This window comes from Lepisma saccharinum, chromosome 29 (genome assembly GCF_977018435.1).
Source record: "Lepisma saccharinum chromosome 29, izLepSacc3.1, whole genome shotgun sequence".
NCBI lineage: Eukaryota > Metazoa > Arthropoda > Insecta > Zygentoma > Lepismatidae > Lepisma > Lepisma saccharinum.
The window spans coordinates 37401155-37428106 of record NC_139257.1 but is presented as its reverse complement, the minus strand read 5'-3'; the positions used below and the strand labels follow the sequence as shown (position 1 = coordinate 37428106).

The 26952-nt window shown below is 39.0% G+C and overlaps 1 protein-coding gene and 1 pseudogene across 2 annotated transcripts in view; both read left to right on the top strand.

The window, feature by feature from the left end:
• The window catches only part of LOC145981615 (regulator of nonsense transcripts 2 pseudogene), a 245140-nt pseudogene that overhangs the window by 80461 nt on the left and 137727 nt on the right, over window positions 1-26952 (top strand). The window lies entirely within an intron of this gene.
• LOC145981616 (WAP four-disulfide core domain protein 1-like) overlaps window positions 14210-26952 on the top strand; it is a 270697-nt gene continuing 257954 nt past the window's right edge. The window contains exon 1 of the mRNA XM_083114989.1: window positions 14210-14348. Within this exon, the coding sequence (XP_082971115.1) occupies window positions 14235-14348 (114 nt within the window). The 5' untranslated portion in view covers window positions 14210-14234. The remainder of the gene's footprint in view (window positions 14349-26952) is intronic.

Here is a 26952-nt window from a genome sequence, read left to right as displayed (position 1 = left end):
AAAGAGTGTGGCATTGTTAATTTGGATAAGTACAAAAATCAGGGCACTCACTGGATCTGTTATCTTAAATATTTAAAAGATGAGGCATTTGTGTTTGATTCATTTGGAGGTATTCCACCTGAAAATTCAGTAAAATATCTAAAATCAGCTAATCTTTATTACAATAATGCCCGTGTTCAAAATTTCAAAGATGTTAATTGTGGACATCTGTGTTTATCTGTTCTTAGATATATGTCTCAAATAAATAAACCATCAATTGAAGATTTTCAAAAAGCCTTGTGGTATTTAAAACATCATGGGGGTATTCCATCTCACCAGCCAAAATTCAATATTGAAACTTAGATTACATGATGATATAGTGTATCCCAAAACAATAGCTCTCAGAGCATTTTATGGCATGTACTTGATCCCCAATATTACACACCACAACAACACAATTGCAGTTGGGGATCAAAATATTGTCATCACTCCAGGGCAGTACAATCTGTCTACTCTAAATGCTCAGTTACCTAGAGGTGTAGTGTTAACTCAAAATTCTGTCACTCACAGAGTAGAGATTGTATCTGCTACAGAAACATTGGATCTGGGTACTATAGGAGAGCTGTTAGGATTTGAGAACAACACAAAACTTGAACCAGCCATCAAACACACTGCTATTAATATACCTAAGTTCTTAGCCATAGAAACTCTAAATATTCACTGTAATGTGGCCGAGGGTATGATCACCAAATCAAATGGCATAGGCACTCACAAACAAACTGGCATCATTGCAACATTCAAGCCTAACTCTGAATTTATGGAGCCCATCATCAACACTCCATCACAAACATTATATTTTCCTGTGTGCCATAACAGAATAGATTACATTGAGTTGATGGTCACTAATGAAAAAGAAGAAATAGTTGATTTTGCTGGAGCCACAACAACTGCAATCATAGAGATTAATATTTAAATAAAAATACATACAAAAAAAATGGAAAATATTGAGAATTATGAGCTACAATCATTCCCCCCAAACAGGAGGACATTTGCAAATTTAAATCAACCCAACACAGAGATTGAGGTTGATCTTGATGTAGGGGATGGCTTTATACACCCCCACAGAGCAGATCTATACATCAAATTTGATGTTGTAAAGCTCGATGGTACAGATTATCCGGCAAATTCAAATATAAGATTGGTAGATAATTTTGTGCCACATCTGTTCTCTGAAATTGAGATCAGAAAACAGGGTGTTGTTATAAACAGAGTAGATTACCCCGGAATTACCTCTACAGCTTTGGCCACACTAAAATTATCCAAAACCGAGGCTTCTTACTACAAAATAGGTGGATTTGAGGCTGGTGATAAAATATTATCTAAAAGCCACACTGTACTATTTCCCATGCGCCTGTTGCCAGGATTCTTCTCAGATTACAAAGATATTATGTGGAAGGGTGGTTTAAGAATTACATTTAGAAGAGCTGCCAATGATAATAATGGTTTGATGAGGTACAGTACATTAAACTCTACCGGGGAAGCTCTGCCTAATACCCTACCTGATGAGGGCAAGTGCCTTATTCAGACTATGGAGCTAAGAATGCCAGTTGTTGAATATGAAGCCAGTTATGCTCTTAAATACAAAGCTGATATCCTAAAAAATCCACAGATTCCTTTACAATTTTATACATATCAATGTGTACAGAAGCCTGCCACTGGTACCTATTATGAATTTGATGCTACAAACTCATTCTCCAGTATACAATATGACATGCCAGATTTTGTGGTGGTACTGTTTCAGACTGGAAGACACAATAATCAGGAAAAAAATTCAAGTAAATTTGATAGCTGGAACATCAAGAACATATATCTTAAAAATGGCAGAAATGAGGTATATCCTAGAGAAAATTATAATTTAGACATGTCAAAGGATGATTTCCTTAAATTATATGAAGCATTTACAGCATACAAAAGGGTCACTACTGGCAATACTGACATGTATTACACACCAGATGAATTCAAAGCACAGAGACCCATGTTTGTCATCAACACTTCAAAAAGGAAACAAGTTGTGGTTAATGACAGGACAAGCATTAAAATTATCTGTGAATTCCATGATACACTTCCTGATGACACCATATGTAGTGTTATTCTTATAGGTGAAAAATCATATATTTATGATGTAAGAAATGAGAGAGTCACAGAGCAATTCTAGAAGGCCTCTTCATATTACATTGTTTTAGTACTAGATATGCAAGTTGAGGCTGGTGTTCAATTGAACTTAAACCAGAAGTAAATATGTGTGGGTGTGGGTGGGTGTGGGTGGCTCTTATGAGCATTTTTGGCTTAGTTTTAGGTGTAGCCAAAACAATATCAAGAGGGACATATTTTTGACAGGATTATAGACAACAATCTAGCAGATGCAGCTTTTGTAAGTGTAGGCAAATCAATCTGCGGGGGGTCATACTTTCCCGGGAAATTCCCGAGAGCATTTTTACAAAAATCTTGGATTAGACAGGGTGCCACACTTGAGCAAAAAGCTCATATGGGCATGTTGAGCTAGTTTTAAGTGTAGCCAAATCTGCCTGAGGGGGGCTCATACTTTCTCGTCCCAGTAATACCACAAACCCCACTACTACAGAATAGCTATGAAGTGAGTTTGTAATTGATGAGTGGCAGTTGAAGGAATTTATTTTCCACACATGCTGTGCTCAGTTCGTATTGTTCTATGGTATCGTCTCCTGAACAGGTTGTGTGTATGTAGGTTCGGAACTGAATCCAAGTCTTGTCTCTTTGTTTTATGGCCTCTTATCTCATGAACACTTTGGTACCATTGAGTTCGTTGGCTGTTGAAGAGATGTTTGCGAACACTGGCGTACCGTACGTGTAGGGGTGAGCGGGAGCTCATGGAGCTACAGTTCCTCTCAAAATTTTGAGAATTCAAAAATCTTCAAGTGAAATTCCTTTTTTTTAAAAAAAAAATAATAATACCCGTTTGCCATTTTTGTCTTTGAACAACTTTTAAAGTTTATTGATTGATTGATTATTTTAACTCGCTGTTCTGCCAATTCTTGACTAATCGCAAAGACGAGGTAGAGTGATGATACGATGAAATTGATGAAGGGATGTTCACAAAAAATACACATGCCCAGGCGGGGATTCGAACCCCGGACCTCCAGCGTCGTAGCGCGCTGTGTTAACAACTCCGCGACGGAGGTTGGCATTAAACGAAGTTTAAAAATAGTAACTACGAAATATTTTATTATGTATTACCCTAGAACACGGCTATGTACGAGGGTAGTCAAGTAAAAAACCTTCATTTATTCTTTGTATTTTATCTAGTAGATTTCTGCATGTAAAGTTGCACACATTTTCTGCATTTTAGCATAGATCCATTGCTGATCCACATATATTTTCAAGTCTGAGTTAGTGCCTGTATACCTCAATAAGAAGAATATTTGGAATCTCTGCGCAGTCACCACTACGAAGGTCTTCCCCCACCCATCCGCGTGCGGACTGACGCCACTGTCAAACTTCTTCCTCTAGTAAACTTGCTGGCGTGATAAGAATGCATAGGCACATTGAATTTTCATTTGCCGTAGAATGTCTATAACTTTGAAGATTCAAGATGGCAAGAAACCATGACTGCTCTTCGCTGGTGCATCTGTATGCAGGAGCCGCCATCTTTAAAATTACAAAAATGGTTTTGTAAAGCTCACTTAATCAGTGTTGCAGCCTTGAGGTCGTTTTGTAAAGAACAGTTGATACCTCATGTAAATTTAGGCCCTCCTCGATGGCGCAGTGGTAGCATTGTAGTCAAGGGGTCCCGGGTTCGATACCCGGTGGAGGCACAAAGTGGTTGTGATCCCACTCTAGGTCCAATCCCGATTAGCCTTACTGTACATAAAGTGAACTTAAAGCTCTTTACAGTCTGTCCTGTACACTTCTACACTTCTACAATTCATGCCCTCTTCAAAAAATAAGCGTGCCCTTTTTTTTTTTTTTACCACTCTTTAGTACTTTTTCAATACTTATAACCAGTTGTATGAAGGCTACTTTTGAACAAGAATTAAGAAGCAATAAGGTATATTCTGGTTTCTACTGAGAGCGCCTGAGGGTCCGAAATAAAGTCGAGGGTCGGTCACGAAACGCATAAGCCTTAACCCAATTTGAAAATTAAAATACGCGCCAGCTCTTGGCGTTGAGGGCGAGGCTAGTCTGCGACTTAATGAAGCGTGAAGGAGATTTCGTCCGGACCGAAGACTTGTGTTAATGCAAGGCGACAAGGTAGCTATAAATCTACAGGACAGCATACACGGATGGCACGCTCGTGGAACTCGCCAGGCAAGGTGCGACCTGCTGGTTGAAAAGGTGTGAAACACATTTTTGGCCGTCATTTTACTATCAGATAAAAGCGTGTCCGGGGATCATCAGCCTACGTGATGCAAAGTGAACAGTGGAGGAGATGGTAAAATTAACCGGTTCTCAGAGGCCACTCGTAATTTAGAGGGGAACAACCAATGGGATTAGGATTCTGGATGGATTGTGGTACCGAGACGAGAAAAACTGAATTTCGAGACGCAACTGTGACCAATAGACGAGAACGAGATCAGAGCCTTGGAGACATCGACAATTAGAGGAGAAGTTCTAAATATGGGCGAAGGTTTTAATATGGGTTTTGAAGTTATCAGCGCTCCCGGGTGCTGCAGCCTGGCGGAGGCTATGGGAACTGGTTATCTGTCAAGGACAAAGGTTGCGGCGCCAATTCGCAAGAGAAAGTGGTGGTTGGTTTCGGCCTTGGACGCTTTTATAGAATTGCAACCTCCGAAAACTTTTTGCAGGTATGTTTTAACTCAGCGTTTCCTGAATTCTCATCTGCTTTGTATAGGTTATGATATTAGCGGTACATAAAACAAATGTGAGCTTTTTTTTATAATGCCATAATTCGTTTGAGAATATGTACCACGAGAGCGAAAATAAATTGAAGAAGAAAAATAGCGTGATGGTCTAAATATGGGCTATGACATGAGATCTGATGTTGAGATCACATTTTCAACAAATATTTAGATGTTTTTCTTAATTTCGATTTTTCCCATTCCGCGTGATTTTCAAAACAACAGATTATTAATAAATATGGATTTTGTAATGTTTTAGCGATAAATGACTGATTTTTAAATTTTAATAGCTTTTTGTGTTATTGCCACTAGTAACCCATATTTAGACCACAATTTTGAAATACATCATTTAACCATTTTTTGGAAATTGTTTTTTTTTTAAAAAAAATGGAGACCTTCTATACTTTAGCATGCTATTACATTTAAGTATATATTTCATAGATATATGCATTTTAAAGGCAGGTGCTTGATATATTATTTTTTTACCTCCGAAAATGACAACATAAAAGGGGGGGCCCATATTTAGACCTTTTCCTCTACTGACTCTCGTATGTATTTTAGGACTCGAGTTCGAGATGTACCCCGGGGTCCCGGATCCGAATCCTGGCTGGGGCATGGATGTTTGTGAGTGTCCATTCATCAATTTCATCATATCATCGCTCATCCCCATCTTCGTAAATTAGCCAAAAGTGGAGGGAAAAGCGAAGTAAAATGAAGCCAATCAATCAATCGAGATGTACCGTTCGAGAGCGAGACGAGAGTGAGAACGAGGCAGACTCCCTTCCACACGAAACGAGACGAGGCTGCGACATGTATCGTCTCGTCTCGATACCATAGCTTAGTGAATGAAAGTAAAACGTCGTAGCTAAAAATATGGGCGTCGTCAAAAAAAAAATTGTAAGGGGAGGAGTGTAGGTCATAGATATAAAAATTAATATGAGTAATCTCCCATTATTTTTAGGTTTTATACTGTGCCCAGCATATATATTATTCAACCTCATATCTAGGGAGCGGAAGTTGATGACCTAAAAAAAATATAGGTATATGACCTATAGAATGCCCTAAAAAACGAGGAAAAATGACGTAAAAATGCAAAAAATAATATTTCTTTTTTTTTTTAGAAAAAAAAAGAGGCACCAAAAGCACATTCAATTAAAATATGCAACGAGGATTTCCAATGGAAACAACCGAATAATTTTACAACAATTTAATAAAAAAGTCGTATACACTGAATCAAGAATATAACCAAAATGAAAGACAAAATATGACGAGACAATACATCGAATATTGCGAAAAATGACTGAAAAATGCCGAAAATCGGGGAAAATTACCTAAAACCTGAAAATTGGCAAAAAAAAAATGCAAAAGAATGCACTTTAAAATTCCCTTTTTTTGGGTTCTAGACGAAGTGTAATATTGTGTGTATCTAATGGGCATCGTTTCCGAGATGTCAGAAAAAAGATGACATTTCATCAACTTCCGCTCTCTACTCATATGCTACTTGAGACTGAGACTGTTTTGCTACCTAACAACAAACAAACAAAAAAAGGACTGTGACTTTTCTCATATTTTTTTTCTTTTTAAATTTTGACAACTGTGGACGAAAAGGTAAAGGATGCAAATTTAACCTGTTTCCTGCAACATTTTACACTCTTTTCGTTAGTTGTGTTCGACAAAATTGTAATAAGTTTCTGCTTTTTTGATATACAGTAAAACCTCGTTAATCCTGACTAATGGGGGATACGTTTACCTGTTTAATGAAAGTCCGAATTAACTGAAATAATCTAAAAGAACAGTAGAAAGTGCATTAAAACTCCGTTCATAGCAACAAAACACGTTTATTGTGGTGTGTTTTAAAGGGCATAGGCCTTAATACGCTATACAGTACAGTACAAAGTCTGCGGGAAACAGAATTTCATCAGTGGTTGCCTGCCTTTTCTTTGGAAAGTCCTCTTGTTGACTTCTAGCCACTTTTAAAACCTCACAGTCTGCTTCCGGATTAACGAGGTTTTACTGTATTGAAATGAACGATGCCAATTATCAGGGAGGGTCAGTGGACCGGTTCGACACCCTCCCTACGACCATATCATATTTAATGTTTTATTCGTAATGTCATTAAAGTGTAGTGAAATTGACTGTGCACATAATTCAGAAGGGCCACTGAGGTTATTTCTTGAAGGAGAGTGTGACTGATTGAAATCTAAATTTCGATCACCGTTCTCCCTAATACGGCAGCGCACTTCACGGGATGGACATTCTCAAGGCCATGTCTGCTTGTTCAGCTACACCTGTGCAGTTCCGTTCCACCCCGCAGTCCTCCACACCCCCTCCTCACGTTTTTTTGTGTTAACCCACCCAACCTTTCACGGACTATTTAAACTTCTCGCATCCCACCTGGGCTGGTATTCGATATACGGGCCTGCCCCTTGTCCTGGTAGTTTCAATGACATCTATCCGGTGAGCGTAATGGTGACATTTTGATTGCGGGAGGGTCGTTGAGTTGTCAGGGCATTGTCTGGGGATGACAAAAAACGACACGCCCGACGCATACCTTGGGATTATGTAGTTGTCGGTTGAGGAGAAATTTGTAGCTCTGTTTTCCTAAGTTGTAAGATTCTTTTTTTATCCGTTCTTTTGGTGTACCCCCTATTTCTGCAAGGTGGAGAAGGGTTAAATTATGGATTCACAAGAATGTACGAGGGGGAGTCAAAAATGAAAGCCACAAACGGCTGACAACAATTAAATGACAACAATACGTGAGGTATTAACCCTAGCTAACAGGGCTCGGCTAACAGGCCTACATTTTCTTTTATTACTAAAATTCAAGAAACCATTTTGAATCACTGCTTCCTATAATCACTTAAATATTACCATTCAAGTAGAAGGTTCATGGCTGCAGCAATACAGGCCTTCCATCTGTCCCTATCTTGAGCAAGATCTATATACTCTTTTCCATCCCTACCGATTTCCTTTAGGTCCATCTCAACGTTATCCTTCCATATTCGTCTTGACCTTCCTACAGGTCTCTTACCATCAGGTTTCCCTACCCGAATCCTGTAAACTCTTCTTTCTTCTCCCATTCGTGCCACGTGGCCTGCCCACCTAAGTCTTCTTGATTTAATTATTCTAATAATATCTGGACATGAATACAAATTATGTAGTTCTAAATTATGTAACCTTCTCCACTCACCCGTCTCCTCATCCCTTTTAGGTCCAAATATTTTCCTAAGGATCTATTTTCAAATACTCTCAATTTGTGTTCCTCTTTCAATGTAAGGGACCAAGTTTCACACCCATATAATACTACAGGCAAAATTACTGTTTTGTATATTTTAACTTTTAGTTTCTTAGATATTAAACGAGAAGACAAAAGTTTATGAAGAGAGAAGTAACATGCATTTCCTGAATTAAGCCTACTTTTTATTTCCTCTTTAATATAATTTTCATTTTTTAATATTTACTCCTAAGTATTTGAATTTGGAAACTGGTTCAACGAGTTGTTATCAATAATTAGATTTTGATTATTAGCTAACACTTGGTTTCGGTTTGTAAGCATATATTTAGTTTTCTCTTTGTTAACTTCCAAACCTATCTCTTTAGCAGTTTTGAAAAATATTTTAGCATTATTCTTAATTGTATTTACATCATCCCCTAATAAGTCTACATCATCTGCATATTCTAACAACTGAGTCACACCATTTAATTTTAGTCCTTCTTTAGTTTCTTTTACCTTCCTAACAGCATATTCTAAGGCAAAATTAAAGAGCAATGGAGATAATGAATCTCCTTGTTTTAACCCATCATGAATTGTAAATTTGTCAGATATATTAATACCCACACGAATTTTACTTTCTGTTTCACTGGTGCCTACTTTTATCATACTAACAAGCTTCTTAGGTATTCCAAACTCTACTAATATATTATATAATTTATCTCTTTTGACCGAATCATTTGCTTTTTTGAAATCAATGAATATCTGATGGACTTTTTGATTATATACGCATTTTTTTCAAGTGTCTGTCTGATGTGAAAAATTTGATCTGTAGTTGATAAAATTACCATCACTAATAAAAAAATGATAAATTATTGCATGAGTGTCACACACATATTTTACAATTTGCTAGAACTCCCCAAAACCATAATAATATTTCCTCCAATTGTACAATGTTACTGACATGGGTGTCTCGAATAACACGCATTCAACACCACAAAGTGCATTTTGCCTCAAATACAAATGCATTTGCACATGCAATTATGTACATATTGCCTTACATTACATTTATATTATTATGAACAAAAGTAATGCCGAAATATTGACCCTAGTGAACAATTCAATTTATTTTCAATTTTTTATAAAAATGTTAAAAGTTGAAAAATAGAAAAAATATAGGTGGTGAGCCTGACAGCCCCCCCCCCCCGGAGCCCAGGTAAGCTCTCTCTCTCTCTCTCTCTCTCTCTCTCTCTCTCTCTCTCTCTCTCTCTGTCTCTCTCTATCTCCTAGGGTTAACAATTCGCGATTAAAATTATCCGATATGCCATCTGGTGAGATTTTCAGGAACCACTCCACGTAGGACACCTCACTGCACTTCGCCGTGTTGAAGCCGTTCAAAGCATGGTGAACGTGCGAAAAAGTAGCGTATACTGTTCACTTTTTTGCTCTAAATCGTTTTGTGGTTCAGGTCAAGTTAAAAGCTTACATGTGTTTTCCACCCCGTGGAATCAACAAAATGAAATGTTTAAATAAATCAGAGAAAACAACTGATTGACAAGATTGGCATAACTGAAATGCGGCAAGGAAATTGCGAAGAATGTACGAGTCTGTTCACTTTATTTTCCGAAATAATCTTTCGGAAAGATGATTTTATTGCCATGAAAGTAAGTTTTAAATTGTTCTTTATGAATATAACATTTTTTTCAATAACAAAGTATTATGTATGTAATTTGGAACAGGTGCAAGTCGATTAAGTGCAAAGATGAAAATAGTTTGAGAATTAATTAATGTCCGTAATCATAAAGGTAAGTCAGAAAAACATAATTGACATGCTAATGTTGCCGTTTCATTCAGTAAGTCAATTTTCAGCGAAGAGTAAAGATAGCCTCAATGAAATTATTGTTATTGTTATTATTATTATTATCATTATCCGGTGTTGTTATTAAACCAGCCTGCCTCTTTGGAAAAAAAAACTGCAACAGCATGTTTTAATTTATTTCCTCCCAAGCTGTGCAATACAGGTGAATTGCTTTATTTTCAAATCATTTCTGAGTTCCCCAGTCAGGCAGTTACAACCGAGGTGCAGTGCAGATGAAACAGCACTGTTTTGATAAACAAGTGCGTATACATTAGTTTCGTGTGCGTTTTCCGTGTTATTTTTATTATCATAATTAAATGCTTCGTTCTCAGCACAGCTTCAGCTTCATTATAATTCCTGGAATTGACATCCCATTCGCAATATTTAAATATAACGCGTAATTTTAACGTTTTGTTTTTCTTTCATACCCGCAATGACAACACTACTGAATGTAAACAAAGATCTATCCTACATAGAGCGGCCATATTGGAAGCGACACTAGCGCTCAAGTGGTAATTTTAATCGTGAATGATTTACAAAACAACCTCAAGGCTGCAACACTGATCATGTGAGCTTGAAAACACCATTTTTTGCTCATTACATCTAGCACTTGCACCTGTGTAGAGGAAGTTTCTTGCCCGCTTTAAGCCTAGAGAAGTTCTCTGGCAAATGAAAATTTAATAGGCTTGTGCAGTCTTACCACCAGGGCTCTGAATGAAAATTTTGCACTAGACTGAACCCTTTATTTTCATTGATTTTTAAAAATTCAATGCACGAATCCTCAACCTTAATAACGGTTATCAAAAGAACCAATTTGTGCAAGTGAAATATATTTCTATATTATTTTTGTATCACCAAGGATTGTATTTACTCATCAGGAAAATAAGTGACCATAAAGGAGAACCAGAATTTGTGCAAAGATCTTGTCGTATATCTCTATCAGAACAATCGAATCTACAAGACATGACAAATAATAATAATTGACAAGTACAAACTATAAAAAAGAGAATCATTCGGCACAAAAAGATGAAGGCAACATAGCCCCTCGTAGCAACGTAGAGGGCAAGCTTATACAAGTGCGTTCAGTTTGGCTCGGGGCCGAGATAGCACGTGACTGTAGACGGCGAGGCATGGCTCAGATGCCGCCATTTTCGTCCCGTAACGTCCCTCTTATTTTGACGTACTTTATTATGCAGACAATTATATATATATATATATATATATATATATATATATATATATATATATATATTGTATAACGAGTAGTAACCTGTGTTATAATAGTTGTTCAAAGTGTATAAAGGCTATTATATGAAGAGCATTAGCAATTTACTTTACACTGAAAAGCAAAATGTAGTGGAATATAGGGTGTCCCAAAATAAACGCAGGATTTAATTGAAGAAGAAAACATTTCATATATTTATTAGTTGGCAAAGTTATTACATTAATGAAAGGGTGAAACTTGCCATTAAATGTGGAAGAGAATATCTGACAAGATGTCCTCCACGACGCACTTGACACTCGAATTGTTTTGACAATATTCTGAATCATATCTGCGGCTCAATACCGTCGATAGTTCATTGAATTTCTGCTTTCAATTCAATAATCGTTCTTATTTTCCCAGCATAAACTTTGGACTTAATGAATCGCCAGAGGAGAAAAATCGCATGGTCTGAGGTCGCACAGTTGCTTCATTTGGGTCACTTCTCCTATCGAAAATGTCAGGTAATTTGCCCACAGTTTCTGTACTTGTAACGAATTTTAATGATTGTCAAACGCTCCTTCGTCATGTAGCGTTCCATACTGACTAACCGCAATGTTTTTACTACAACCTAACCTCGCAGAACGCTACCAACCCTGCTGGGGAAACAATGGCGCACAATTAAAATCCTGCGTTACCTTTGGGACACCATTTAATAAATAAGTGGCGTCTCGTGGCCTCAAATTTGGCCGGGGCTTATTTTTTAAAGAATTTAAAATATAATGACAAATTACATGAATTACAAAAAAAGGTATTTTTTCTTCTAGACTACAAAACTGGACTTATTTTTTCAAAGAATTTTAAATATAATGACAATTCAAATGATTACAAAAGAAACAGGTATTGTTGTGAAACATACCTTTCTACGAACGTTGATTCCTGTTCTTCTGCTCAGCAAATTTTGTTATTACTTTTTCGTTGAAGCCCTCTATGTTTGAAATGTATTCTATCTCTATTGTAAGCAAGTGCCAAGGCATTTGGTCTGTCTTGTCCCATTGCATTTCTTAAGCAGGTTTTAATACGCTATCGTTCAGATTCAGCTGTTGTCACTGGGGTTATTATATGTTTGTCATTTTTACTGTTTCTGAAAAGGTACCCTCTAAATAATTTTAAATAAGAAATGAATGCAATCTACTGATAGAGTTTATGTTTTTCAACTCTTCACTACAATAAAGAACACGAAGTTCCCTTTAGTTTTCCCTCTTCTATGAAGGGATAATAAATCTGGGAAGATGCCTCTGTTTAAAGATTGTTCTCTTTCATTATGCCCTCGTAGAGCAAGTTCATGTCGACCACAGAATTTTAAGCAATCGATAATTCTATTTAATATATGCCTATTTTACCAGACAAATTCATTGTGTCTTGTAATTGACAGCCTATGTCCTTTATCAATTTGTGTTCGAACATCAACCCTGCCAAACTCACTCAAACATAGCAAATGAAAGCCACCAAAACACTACAGAACAACACGTGAGATCGAACGCGACGCAACGGAGCTAGCCCCGAATCAGCACTCAAATACATTGCACCCTCCCCTCCTCTCTCTGCTAGCACGTGACCTTCACTGTAGCGTACGTGGGTGTAGGTCACGCCTTCCTTTGCGACGTGCCCCGGAAAACGATAATTGACATCAATGCCGCTAGGAGCGCTGTCGTATCCATTACAGCAGACGATGAATTTACGTGGGTAAAAATCGCCTTTTAAAAGACTGTGTGATAGTTATGCGTTATGGTGATTGATAATTACGTGAATACGTCCGTTTTTCTTTAGGGGCTAAGCCCCGGAAGCCCCAAGGGACGAGACGCCACTGCATATAAGATAAATAAACGAACCGGAATGGTCCGTTGCCAGCATTTCTGACCAGACGGTCCATTTCGAACTCTGCTTACCATACCAGAAAGTATACCAATGGAGGAGGAAGTTCGACAAGGGCCTCAGTTCGCAGGCAGATGTGTGGAACCCTAGGCCCATTTCACAATAGTCAACTTAGCCCGTCTCACTTCCACCAGGAGCGTATATTCTAGGCTAGCTCGGCTATCTGCGAAGCCTAAAGTCTAGAGAATAAAATACAGGAGGAAAATCGATCAGAAATTGTAAATATTATTATTCATATCAGTGAGATGATGATGCCGATTCTGGAGTTGGCAACCTGATTTCTTATGAGGTGGCAACCTGATTTCCTACTAGTTGGCAACCTGATTTCTTATGGGTTGGCAACCAGATTTCTTATGGGTTGGCAACCTGATTTCCTATGAGTTGGCAACCTGATTTCCTATGAGTTGGCAACCTGATTTCCTACGAGTTGGCAACCTGATTTCTTAGGAGTTGGTAAATTTATTTCTATTCATAGCCTAGGATCACATGACATAGTGAGATAGCTCAGATCTTGAATTTAGTATACGCCACTGACTTCCACGTACTACACGAGGTTACCCCAATGTTGCATGCCAACGAGGTTCTGGCGCCTGGGCTCAAGGCCAGTATAATCCTTAGTGGGACTTGCGTTGTGTCGTCCGCATACAGTTTGTGATTGTCCCTTCACAACTATTTTATCGTACCACCGATCATCATAATAGTCCCGATTAGCGACAAGTTGGCAAACGCGACGTTAAATAGACTAAATTAATCAATGACATTTTGAGAACGCAAGGACAGGACTGCATGGTAAACAGCTGACTGCATCGCCCACGCTCCCCTCGCTTGCGGTTGAAAATTCGATGACAGCGCCACAGATATTTTCTCATCTCGGTTAAACTGCGATTTTTACAGAGCGAACGTCGTGTCCCTCCAAACACATAATTCCGCTTCGTTTACAAAACCTTAGCGTTGATCCAGCCAACAAACAAGAGGTGGTCGTTATCACCACGCTCTCGACGATTTTATTAATCGCTGGAACAGATCTCCGGGCGGCTCGTGGGAAAGCGACGGAAGACGTTACACAAGCAGAAGAACGCGTGACGTAACGTGACGTCACCCGTACGCTCCTCGCTTGCCGCGGAGTCCTGGCCGGGCGTCAGTTGCCATGGAAACATGGTTCTGGTGTGGCGGGTGTGCTTGGTGGTCGCGGCCAGCCTGTGCGCTGCCGAAGAGGACGACGAAGACGTGGAATATGATCTTGATTTGAAGTTTGACAGCACTGCACAGGTAGGAGGACGTCTTATGCATGTATTCTTCATCCTCTGTAAGGACGAAGCAACTGTAAACAAACACACGTGGCTTCTGAGAGATCCTATTGGTTGTTCATCTTGCGCGAAGGAATATAGTGTAAATTTGTATCACTAGATGTAGCTGCTGTACTGAAGTTGTGGGACCTTATATTACTTTATATCACGAGCAAAATAACATACGTACAAACATAGCGAAGGAACAATTTTTCATTATTCACGTGATTTTGTTTCCATTGACTTCGTTCCCACGGCAAACAGACATTAGTTAATTTGAAGTTGTGGAGCGCCGGGGTGCATAATGACGGCAGGACGATATTATGTCAAATTCGCCGACGACATGTTGCAATAATATATGTCATCTTTAGGAGCTACTAAACATGTTTTTTCCACGTTCTAAAAATGCGATATTAAAAATGCTGGATACAGTGAAGTTCTATAAAACGATGGAAGAAAGTTCAAAATTTATGCGCATGCGCATGGACTCTAGTTGCACGGATGTTACTACGCATATTGTTAATTAATAACAATTATTATTATTACCTTAGCGGTAGTAAACATTGCCTTAAACACATTAAGTAGCTAATAATCAGTTTCATAATTGTAAAAGGAGCTATTTTACCAATCGAGTAAACATATTTAAAATGACAAAGGAGGACGTTGTTCGAAGTTTTGTGGTCACAGGCTATATTCTCAGCGATCAGTAACGTGGCCACAAGAGAACAATAAGGCCTTAAGGGGTAATGTTCGGAATTTGTCCATAATCGTGTGAAGACATTTTTTAACTTGTGGTAAACAGTGGCGGAGAAACTGTGGAGTACAGGGGTACATTGTATCCCCCAAATCCTTTGATCTGAATTCTATCTCTAGTGTCATTAGTAGCCAAGAGCAGAACGTTTCCTTTCTTTACATTAGCTACCTATCCAAATGCATCAGAACCATCTTCAACCTATTATACTACACCGTGGCAGTAGCGGTAATTGGATACCAAAACTGGAGAGTTGGGGGGGAGGGGGTTACACTGCCGTACGCAGTATTTTTTTCGGGAGGGGCTGGAATTTTGTAGATGGATGCTTTCAGTGGGGACATACCGCACTTAATAATTTGTTGTGGTATTATTAGTATTATTATATTTGTTATCGTTATATATTTGCGCATTGTAATCAGTAAATAACATTTAAAATAGCGAGTATGGTTCATTAGTGACATACATGGAAGGGAGAATTTGAGATTTTTTTTAAACTTGTAAGAACCCAATGTTTCTCAAAAGTTGACACCCCTGCCTGGTTTCTAGTGAGCGGCATACACAATAAGATATTTCGTATATTTAGAACGTTCCAGTCTCTATGGCAACTGGGGGTCATTTTATGCGTTATGGCTTTTCCCGAGTTTTTAGTGCTTTTATTTGAGAATGTCGATTTTTCAAAATTTCGGAGGGACCTGTAGCCCCTTCAGCCCCCTTTCCCTCTGCGTTCGCCAGTGGGGGGAAAGGACAGTTTACTTTTCGGTATAGGTGTAGTATATCTCCACATTGGAAGAATATAGGTGTGATATGTATGCATGTTTCAAGTTCTTTATATAAGGCCTCCCCGATGGCGCAGTGGTAGCGTCGTCGCCTTGTAATCAAGGGGTCCCGGGTTGGATACCTGGTGGAGGCACATAGTGGTTCGGATTCCACTTTAAACTGTAGGTCCAGTCCTGATTAGCCTTACTGTGCATAAAGTGGACTTCAAACACTAAATCAACCAACCAACCAAGTTCTTTATTTGTGTATCTTTTCTTCACTTTCTTGTTAACCACGTTAGGTTAGGTTGGGTTAGGTGAGGTTAGGTAAAGAAAATAGACAAAAAACAAGGCGTGTATGTTTTCTTTATCTTACCTAACCTTAACCTAACCTAACCTAAACCTAACATTAACGTAACCTAACCTTAACCTAACCTAAACCTAACCTAACCTAACCTTAACCTAAACCTAACCTTAACCTAACCTAACCTTAATCTAAACCTAACCTAACCTAATCTTAACCTAATCCTAACCTAACCTAACCTAACCTCCTAACCTTAACCTCCTACCCTTAACCTAAACCGAACCTAACCTTAACCTAACCTAACCTAACCTTAACCTAACCTAACCTAACCTAACCTTAACCTAACCTTAACCTAACCTAACCTTAACCTAAATCTAACCTTAACCTAACATAACCTTAATCTAAACCTAACGTAACCTTAACCTAAACCTAACCTAACCTAACCTAACCTTAACCTAACCTTAACCTAACCTAACCTTAACCTAAATCTAACCTTAACCTAACATAACCTTAATCTAAACCTAACCTAACCTTAACCTAAACCTAACCTTAACCTAACCTTAATCTAAACCTAACCTTAACCTAAACCTAACCTAACCTTAACCTAACCTTAACCTAAACCTAACCCTACCTGGTTCACAATGATGTATCGAAAAAAAATGTGGAGACAAACTACACCTATATCTTACTTTTCTTGGTGGACAAGGCTTAGTTACATTAAGAGGCCATAGTGCTGGGGCAAAAAGTGGGATTGGGAAACAACCCCCCATGAACCCGTAATCTCTGCCACTGCAGTGTGGTATTAATTACTTCACTTGATCAGTGCTCTGGAAATACTTTAGGAACCTTGAACTGTTTAAATGAGTGCAAAACAAATGAATGAAGCCTACAGTTTTCTGTTCCTGAATTGTACATGTTTTGAAACCCCATTAAACACACTTGAAAGTAGCCATTGATATTTTTTGAAAATCAAAATTAGTTTGCAGGTACTGTTTTTTTTTATTGGCAGTGCAAGATTATTCAAATTTTATTTTCAAAATTGAGAGAAACGTTTCATTTTCGTAAATGAAATATACCATGTGTGTGGGGCAAAATAGGGTTATCTTAAGTGTGTACCGATAAATCACTCTGATTATATGGCGTTTTAACTACGAGGTTTTGCGTGCCAAGGGAGGCGGTAATAGGTATTATTATTAATTTTACTTTGACTAAAGGGATATGCAGAACAAAGAAAAATATGCACACGCTACGTGCTAAAAGGTCATAGTCGTTTGTTCATCGTGCTTATCTGGGCATGTTATGTGTCTGTGGGGATTTGCTTTAATTCCTCCGTCAACATGGCGAACAGCTATATGGTGTTTTTGAGTGGTGTGGCTTTGCTCTTAGTTACCACTGCAAGTTATCACTCAGGTGTTGGGTGCGGTTGGGATCAGGGCCCTGTGGCGGCCAGTCGCGTTCTGGAACTGCAATATAAGTGGAATGGGTCGTTCCAAAATTGTAAAATGAAATTGCATAATTTTTTCCCCTTGTAAGCAAGCAAAAATAACAAATATCGGCGAATTATTCTCTAGGAACGATATACATGAATTTCATGTCGCATATTTTTACATAATTTGAGGTTTACTACATATTTACCGTTTAGAGTATATAGTTTTACATAAAATGAGGTATTTGGGTCATTTCTCTAGTTTGCATGCCAAAATATATTTCTGGCACAAATTTTCAATTTTTCTTAAAAAAAAATGGTAGGCGTAAATTTTATATGACAGTGGCAGGAAGCCTGTCAACTTGCTTTCATGTAGTCCTGTTTAAACCATGAAAATAAGTTAGCAAATATCAATGCTCCTTACCTTGCTTTTCGCTGCTTCCATATTTATGAAATAATCACTGTTGATTCGAGGAGTAGTGTTTGCATGTTCTTTAGTTCAGGTGGTACTCCTGACGGAATTTCCGCGAAATTAACTCGTGAGAAAATGCCTGATCAAGGACTAGGAAACATACTGTCACATATTTTAATTGGCTTTACATATTCAGTGTTTTTTTTCTGTATGTACACTCACCAGCAATAAAAATGGGACACCTTGATCCTGAAACTCGCTTCCCTGCAAGGTGTTGTGTGTGTTGCATAACTCTACTTCGATAAGTGTATTTAAATAGCAAGTTTTCAATGGCAACTTCTACCACTGCCTTAGAGTTAGACAACACATGTGTTTGTTTTGGATATCCCATTTTGGACAAGATCTAGATATGTTTTGGATATCCAGAATTGAATGTGTTTTGGATATTCCATTTTGGACAATTTCTAGATATATTTTTGGTTATCCAGAATTGGATGTGTTTTGGATATCCCATTTTGGACAAGATATTGATATGTTTGGGATATCCAGAATTGGATGAGTTTTGGAAAATTCAATTTGGACAAGATCTAGATATGTTTTGGATATCCAGAATTAGATGTGTTTTGGATATCCAGAATTAGATGTGTTTTGGATATCCCATTTTGGACAAGATCTAGATATATTTTGGATATCCAGAATTGGTTGTGTTTTGGATATCCAGAATTGAATGTGTTTTGGATATTCCATTTTGGACAATTTCTAGATATATTTTGGATATCCAGAATTAGATGTGTTTTGGATATCCCATTTTGGACAAGATCTAGATATATTTTGGATATCCAGAATTGGTTGTGTTTTGGTTATCCAGAATTGGATGTGTTTTGGATATCCTATTTTGGACAAGATATTGATATGTTTGGGATATCCAGAATTGGATGAGTTTTGGAAATTTCAATTTGGACAAGATCTAGATATGTTTTGGATATCCAGAATTAGATGTGTTTTGGATATCCAGAATTAGATGTGTTTTGGATATCCCATTTTGGACAAGATCTAGATATATTTTGGATATCCAGAATTGGTTGTGTTTTGGATATCCAGAATTGAATGTGTTTTGGATATTCCATTTTGGACAATTTCTAGATATATTTTTGGTTATCCAGAATTGGATGTTTTGGATATCCCATTTTGGACAAGATATTGATATGTTTGGGATATCCAGAATTGGATGAGTTTTGGAAATTCCAATTTGGACAAGATCTAGATATGTTTTGGTTATCCAGAATTAGATGTGTTTTGGATATCCCATTTTGGACAAGATCTAGATATGTTTTTGGTTATCCAGAATTGGATGTGTTTTGGATATCCCATTTTGGACAAGATCTAGATATGTTTTGGATATCCAGAATTGGATGTGTTTTGGATATCCCATTTTGGACAAGATATTGATATGTTTTGGATATCCAGAATTGGTTGTGTTTTGGATATCCAGAATTGGATGTGTTTTGGATATCCCATTTTGGACAAGATCTAGATATGTTTTGGATATCCAGAATTGGATGTGTTTTGGATATCCCATTTTGGACAAGATATTGATATGTTTTGGATATCCAGAAATAGATATCTAATGGATATCCATAATATTCATGGATCTGATCTGGACATTGTGGAGATTCCTTGGAAATTTGTGCTGTATGGGCACATCTCGTCTTGCAGGGGAGCGAATATTTCAGGATCTATGTGTCCCATTGTTTTTGCCGGTGAGTGTACTTATTTCCTATGTTTTAGCTGCATAAAAATTTGGTTCTTTGTGATAAGCTTTGCTTCCAGACAACTTCCCATTTGTTGAGCCGTCACCTCCTGTGGCCACTCCTTTATGTAACGCTTGTTCCCGCTCATAATGGACCACACGCAAGGAAGCCATTAAGATGTAAGTGTGTGAGAAAATGGGCGCTTGTGACTTTTGGGAGCAGACCGACAGTCGGTCTAGGCTACGACAGGCTATTTTTAACGACAGACACAGACCGCATTGTTGTTATTAATGTTTATTGTCGGCTGCGAAGTGGCATAAGCTGGGCGAGAATAGCTGTGAATGATATCGAGACTCGACAGTCACGTTTTGATTCTCATATATTGTAAACAGCGCACACAACACACCGCACAAGCATAAGCCATTTAGGTAAGCAACTGTTGTTCACAACGATTTTCTGCCTGACGCGCTGTTTCCTCGAAAAAAGGAATTTAATCCTGAGTATGTATGCGACCACACAGTGCAAGCTCACAACTGCAACTAATGGCTTTATTTTGATTAATTGAATTGTTTTAAGTCCACTTGATGCACAGAAAGGCTAATCAGGACTGGACCTACAGTTTAAAGTGGGCTCCGAAACACTGGGCCATGTGCCTCCACCGGGTATCAGGATTTATTTTGCATAAACAAAGTACAGGGTGTTTCCGTGATCTTGTTCCAAATTTGCAGGGTGGATGGAGAGTGACCCAAGTTCCAATATGAGCTAAGGAACCTCGATTCGGAAACGCGTCATTAAAAAGTTATTTGGGGCTGTCGATGACAGTGAAATAAGACAACGGAAAGATAAAAGGTTAAGAGAGATTCTTGAGAGTAGCATGTGTTATAGATCGACCACAAAGAAAAAAACCTTGGGAGGAAAAGTCCCCGCGCAGCTTTCCCTTCTTCCCTCCACCTCGGGCCATAAGGAAGCATGGTCAACTCTCCCCCTCCTCTACTCGCGGGAGTACCGCCCACAGGAGTCGCGGGTCTGCGCAGGTTGTTTTGCTCGTGGTTCCACTATATCGCGCTTCCTCTTAGTTAGGCACAAGAACAGGGACAACAAAGCGGTAAACGAATTGTCCGACACAATATATCTTTCGCGTTTGAAAATTGTTGTTTACAATGCTGGAATAATTGGACTTCTCTTACCACGTCTCACATGACCCTCTTTAGGCACATGGCTTACAATCATTTCAGCACCATACTTACTGTAATATTTTTGGTCACTTGGCATCATATTTTATTCGAAATGCATTATATTGCATGCAACGGTGTTTCCTGCACTCTCGAGTGACTGCATCGGTACTGTACAAACCCCAAACCAAATTGTCCATAATTTCTTCCGTCCTGATACACTATCCGGGCAACGCATTTTCTTTTTCCAGTCTACTTGTGAATGCGGTTTCATTTCTTGTTCTCCGATTGGCTGCTGGAAAGTTACGGTGCTGTGATTGTGAGAATATCTTGTTTGCGCTGTACGTTAGGTTAGGTTAGATTAGATTAGAAAGCAGCAAATTTGCGCTAAAAATAGGAAATAAGACATTCTCACAATCACAGCACCGCAACTTTCCAACAGCCAATCAGAAAGCAAGAAATGAAACCGCATTCACAAGTTGACCGGAAAAAGAAAATTCGCATACGGGCACTCCCAGCAGACTCGCCCGGTTGGCAGTCTGCAGTTACGGATTTACGTTCATTCTCGTTTCGCAACGCATTCTTCCCGCCTGAATGTTTGTATGTTTGGCTCGCTGAAGACGGACGCGGTCACGTGATTTGTCCATGATCTGCGCCTATTTCAAATTGCATCACTGATCCGCCAACAGCTTTGTTTATTGTATAAACGTTCCTTGCCACCCATCTCTCTTTGCACTAAGTCAAACACCTTCGGTCAAGCACACGCGCGGTTCTTCCACTTCAATGGATATTTTTCTCTGTAGAGGAACTTCAGAAAGAGTATTGTATTGGGAACAGGGGAATTGAGGGGAGGAGGTTTCAGCGTTGTCATATGGTTCATCCTACAGGGTGTCCCATAAGTCGTCTGGATCCATAGGACAGAAACACGTAGGATTTCAGCGTTTGTTCAAAGTGTCTGCCATTGTATCGCATACATAGTTGAAGACGAAATCTTCCCTCCTGCAACACTTTATAAATCACAGACGCAGAAATTTGCTGACACGCCTCCACACAGCGCGTTCTTTGAGAAGGAAAATGCTGTGAACTTTGACCTTGTGCACAGTGGCTTTTAGGTGGTCCGACAAACCTAAATTGAACAGAGTGAGATCTGGGTTCAGTGGAGGCGACTTCATTCATTCTCGGCGTACAGTCTAATACGCAGGAAACTGTGTATTAAGGTAATGTCGCACTGTAAGCACGTAATGCGTAGGGGCGCCATCCTGTTGAAGACTCCTTCCTGTGGGTCCAGACTTATGTCAAATCAACAAGGTCCTCAAACTTGCATTTTTTGATTCATTTGAAATTTGACATACAGGGGTGCAAAATGTGCGATTTTGGCCATTCTTCATGCTCGTGTTAAACTTTCAATTGCAATATTTCGGCAATCAGGCCACCTATAGAAGTGATTCGGGAAAGGTCTTGAAGAGCTAGCGCGGGAAAGCTAACAGGTTGGACCAAACACGGTCTAAACGTTACACTTAGCCAATCAGAGCGTAAAATGGACATCATCATTTCTAATTGCTCCATATACGTACTTTCCTTAACATATCGAGCCGAGGGCGGCGCCAGTAGGGTACGAGGACACCCCTTAATTTTCTTCTGCGCCCTCTTCAGCATTAAAAACATATTTTCAGCCGGAAACACTGTTAACTCTTTACAGAGGAAAAAGTTTGGAATACCCAATCTTTTTTGACAACCAAATATTTGTTTAAACAGACTATGTAAATGATTGCTTCACCAGTACTAAATGCTCTTCAGTAATCGTGCACACGTGCTTTTAGTTACCAAATAATTTCTTAAAAATTACCAACTTTAGTAAATACAGAAGGTCGTTTCATGTCCATGGTAACAAAGTTAGAACCCACCTGACCTTAAGAAAAACCATGACGCCACGAGCGGTGGTGCTCCACGTGATACCCCTGTCTTGCAGCAATGGCCCTGCAGCGGAGTTTCCATTGGAGGAGACTGCGTCGCATAACACATTGGTCCAAAAGATCATATTCCTCCTGACAAGCTTTCCAAAGACCCTCAATTGTGCGGGGCCGTCTGCTTCCCAAGGCTCGTTTCAACAACGGAAACCCACAAAAATCCATGGAAGAGGCATTGGGGGATTTCACAGGGATGTCTGTAAAGGGGATTGCATGAATGCCCGTTTCACGTGCCATCCAATCCATGTATGCCTGCGTGGACTTTGCCGTATGACTGGAAGCCTTGTCCTGGTGGATGACAACACGAGATGTGTCGCTGCCATAGAGAGAAGTAATTTCATGTCTGTAAAGTGGCTCCAAAATATTCGTCTGGTAATAGGCTGCATTTATTTTAGCCTTTTTTACCACTCTGCGCGGTGGAAGTTTGCCGTTATGGCAGTAACCACCAACAACCATGAACTCGCGTGGAAAACTTTCAGCACATTCACGTAGCCACTCAGATCGACCTCTTGCATCACGTGAACGATAGTAGATGGCCCTTTTCTTTTACCACATCCCGACAGATACACCCATGCTTCATCCAGGGACACCACATACTTCCAGCGGTCCCCTGCCAGATGTCGTTCGTAGTGCTTCCGACTGTTGGTCTTCCTCTCCTGGACATATGAGGCACGCAACTTATGAACTTGAGCCTTGTGCTTCCGCACAAGTTGTAAATCTTGGGCTATGATGCGATTTACAGTTGCAGGGAAACATTGCACTGCTTGTGCAATCACTCTTTGCGTTGCAAGGTTTTCACATCGCACCAAGGATCTCACTTTCCGCACAACATCGGAGGAACGCTTGGGCTTATGATGTGTCCGAGGCCCACTTTGACTGGTTCCAGCAACAGGTACAGTGCAAGCTTTATGGCGATTCAACACTGCATTGATGCCCTTCTTTGACACATGGAATGCTTTCATGTGGCATAACTATAACCAACGTCGGAAAGGGCACAGATGTACCCCTTCCAAAAGACTGGAATTTTTGGTGCCATATAAACACTCACTCACACACCAACCATCGTTTTTGCAAGTCAACACACAGTACTTTCGTCCTACTGGCTCTGGCTGCTCTCTGCTATGCCTACGTGCTGCTCCTTGGTGATTGAAATCGTTACCATCAACGTGAAACAACCTTCTGTATTAAGTATAATATTAAGCATTGAAGAGAGGCCAATATTATTGCATATTATAGATGGAAGCTATTGTTACTAATCTGAAAGGGAAGCCACGTTTACTTCTTTATACATGTGGTCTAAGCAAGCAAGGAAAAACTATGGCTTATTTTCATAGAATCCTAATAAAAGTTGATTGTTGTTTGATATAGTGGCTACAGCTTTCACTTTTTGTTTATTTTCAACATCGCACCCCCCTAAATTTCATTCCGCACCCCCTTAGCACCCCTAGATGGTTAATCCTGGTGGTCCCGCCGTTTCGAACAAGAGCAGCAAGGGTCACAAACTTGATCATCACAGCTGTCGTTGAACATCATATTTTTCCAAGCCATTGTCCACACACTCTGTACAAGCGGGACAAGTTTCAGGAAGTATTATGAAAGCTCATCGCAAGGGGAGACTGCTTGGCGCTTCAAAGAATGCTGATGCATGACTTTTAGAAGTTTACAGACATCTCACATGCGTCAGGTGTCTGCCGCTGCTTACCTCCCCCCGGCCAAAGAGACATGCGTTTTTCAACCTATGTAGTTGATGTTTATCATGCCTTAATTGTATTATTTCACCATTAATAATAGCGAGGAATGGCACTGCCGGTCAGGCTCTGTGATGTGCAGTTCGGCTCACGTCGTGTGTTCGTGACAGTTGCGGATTTATGAACGTGTTCTTTTTCGTTTATACTTCGTGTTCCAACCGTGTTGAAGGCGCAACGCTCCCTACTGACAATGATGTGGCATATGACTAGCGCTCGGAAGTTGAGGCAAAATCCTCCCCCCCCCCCTAGTGTCTGAAGACGAGACCAAACATAATACATGTTCATTTTGGGTCATTGTAGGCCAGAAAAAGGTGGGTTTTATTTGTCCTTTTTTAGCCTTTTTTTTAGGTGTTAACGGCTTTTTCTGCAACTTCACCTTCTTTCGACTACGTTTTTACTACCCATTCTCAATTCGAATCATCATCAGTTCATCACCTCTTAAACATCCTTTCTGTAGTAAAGAAATAAAAAAAAGAAAGAAAGAAATATATTAGAACCATCCCTGAAACTAGAGAAAAACATTTTTGGACTGAAAGAAGATGCACTCCATTCATATAGTTTTTCGCACTGTGTGTTCCATACCACCAGAATTTTGTATTTTTTTTATTCGTTAAATATGTAATTAAAACGTAAGTTATTAATTAATTTAGATCACATTTATACGTCCTTTTTTCAGTTTTTAGGTCCTTTTATAGGTTTTTTTTTGGCAATTTATAGGCCTTCAACTTCGGAGCTCTACATATGACTATTCTCTACAAGCAGATTTTTTGTAAAAAAAAAACAGCCTCTCAGTCTTCTCTGGCCTCGTTCTCGTATCGATGTCTAGTCTCGTTCTGCTGTATGTCTCGAAGACAAAAGTTTTGTCCTTGTCTCGAAATACATCTATAAAGGAACTCCGGGGGTTTCAAGCTAAAGATTTTATTAAAAACTGAAACTCAGGAAAAAGTAAATACATATTTTTGAAGGTAATGTTGTCAAGTTTTGTTTACAATTTAGCAAATTCCAATGTGCCCCGTTTGTAGCACGGCACACATCCAAACGATAACACTGGGGAACAGTGAAATTGCGGCACAGTGTTTGAGAGCTAATTTAGGGCGATTTCATGCTTCTGAATAATTATATAATAATATATTTCCTGAATTGGCTCTAATTTATGAAATAAATGAAACTAAACCAAAATGGCGGAAACATAAGACATACATATAAATGAACTTCCAACAACAATTTAATATTTCTTTTTGTGATTACAATCATTAACATGATTTTTTGGTTCACTCTATGTCATGGGCACTCCAAATTTGAATCCCTTGTTCGCCTTGGCCCCAATAACGAAGTGATTCCAAACAAGTTTTGCAAACTATATGTGGGACCCATTTTTTATTCTGTTGTCCCAGATTTTTGGCAAAATAAGCCTGATAGAAATCTCTCACTACATCCGTGATATTTGTTCTCTGTGATGGTAGACAATATATTCCACATATATAGCAAAAAACATTTGGGTTATTGAAACACTTACTACGTGAGGAACTAATATTTCCAATGTATTCACATTAAACGCATTTCCCTTAGTTATACTACAAAATTCAACATTAAGATATATATTGCCTAGCAATGCTTCATAAGTTGCCTAGCAACAATTTACAAATAAATAAATAAGTTTCTTAATGGGAATTTCAGCCCATTATCAAATTTTGATATTACCGAGAAAAATGTGGAGTAATTTTACCTCCTACATTTCCCATGGTGTGTTTACTTTTATAACTGGAGTCAATTCAACTGAACCAATCATACAATTGGCAATCACAGCTGTTTTGCGTGTTGAAACTATTATTAAACTTTATGCCACAAAATATTTTTTTTTTTTTGTTTCCCAGTGTAATCAACTTCTTGCCACGTACTGGCCAGCATGTCTGGGGGGTCGGTTGCCACAGAAGCGCTAATTCCTTGCCTCCGTATAAACCATGTTCTTCACATGTCCCCATAGGGAAAGTCTAAGGGAGTAAGGTCCGGACTTCTTGGAGGCCATGGAATAGGCCCTTTTCTTCCAATCAACACTTCCAGTTTCTTTAAACGCCTTAAGCCATTGACGAATGATTTTGTCCGAAGGCTAAACACCACCATATTCCCGTCGAAAGTTCCGCTGTACAGTAATAACAAATTCAGTTTCTACAAGCCATTTCACACAACACTGACTGTGTTCGGCTCGGCTCGGCCACTTCAAGGTCAACGCTGCGCAGCGTTGCCACCCTTTGTTGGAATAAACTCCAAACGACATGAATAAAACTTGATGAGCTACTGATT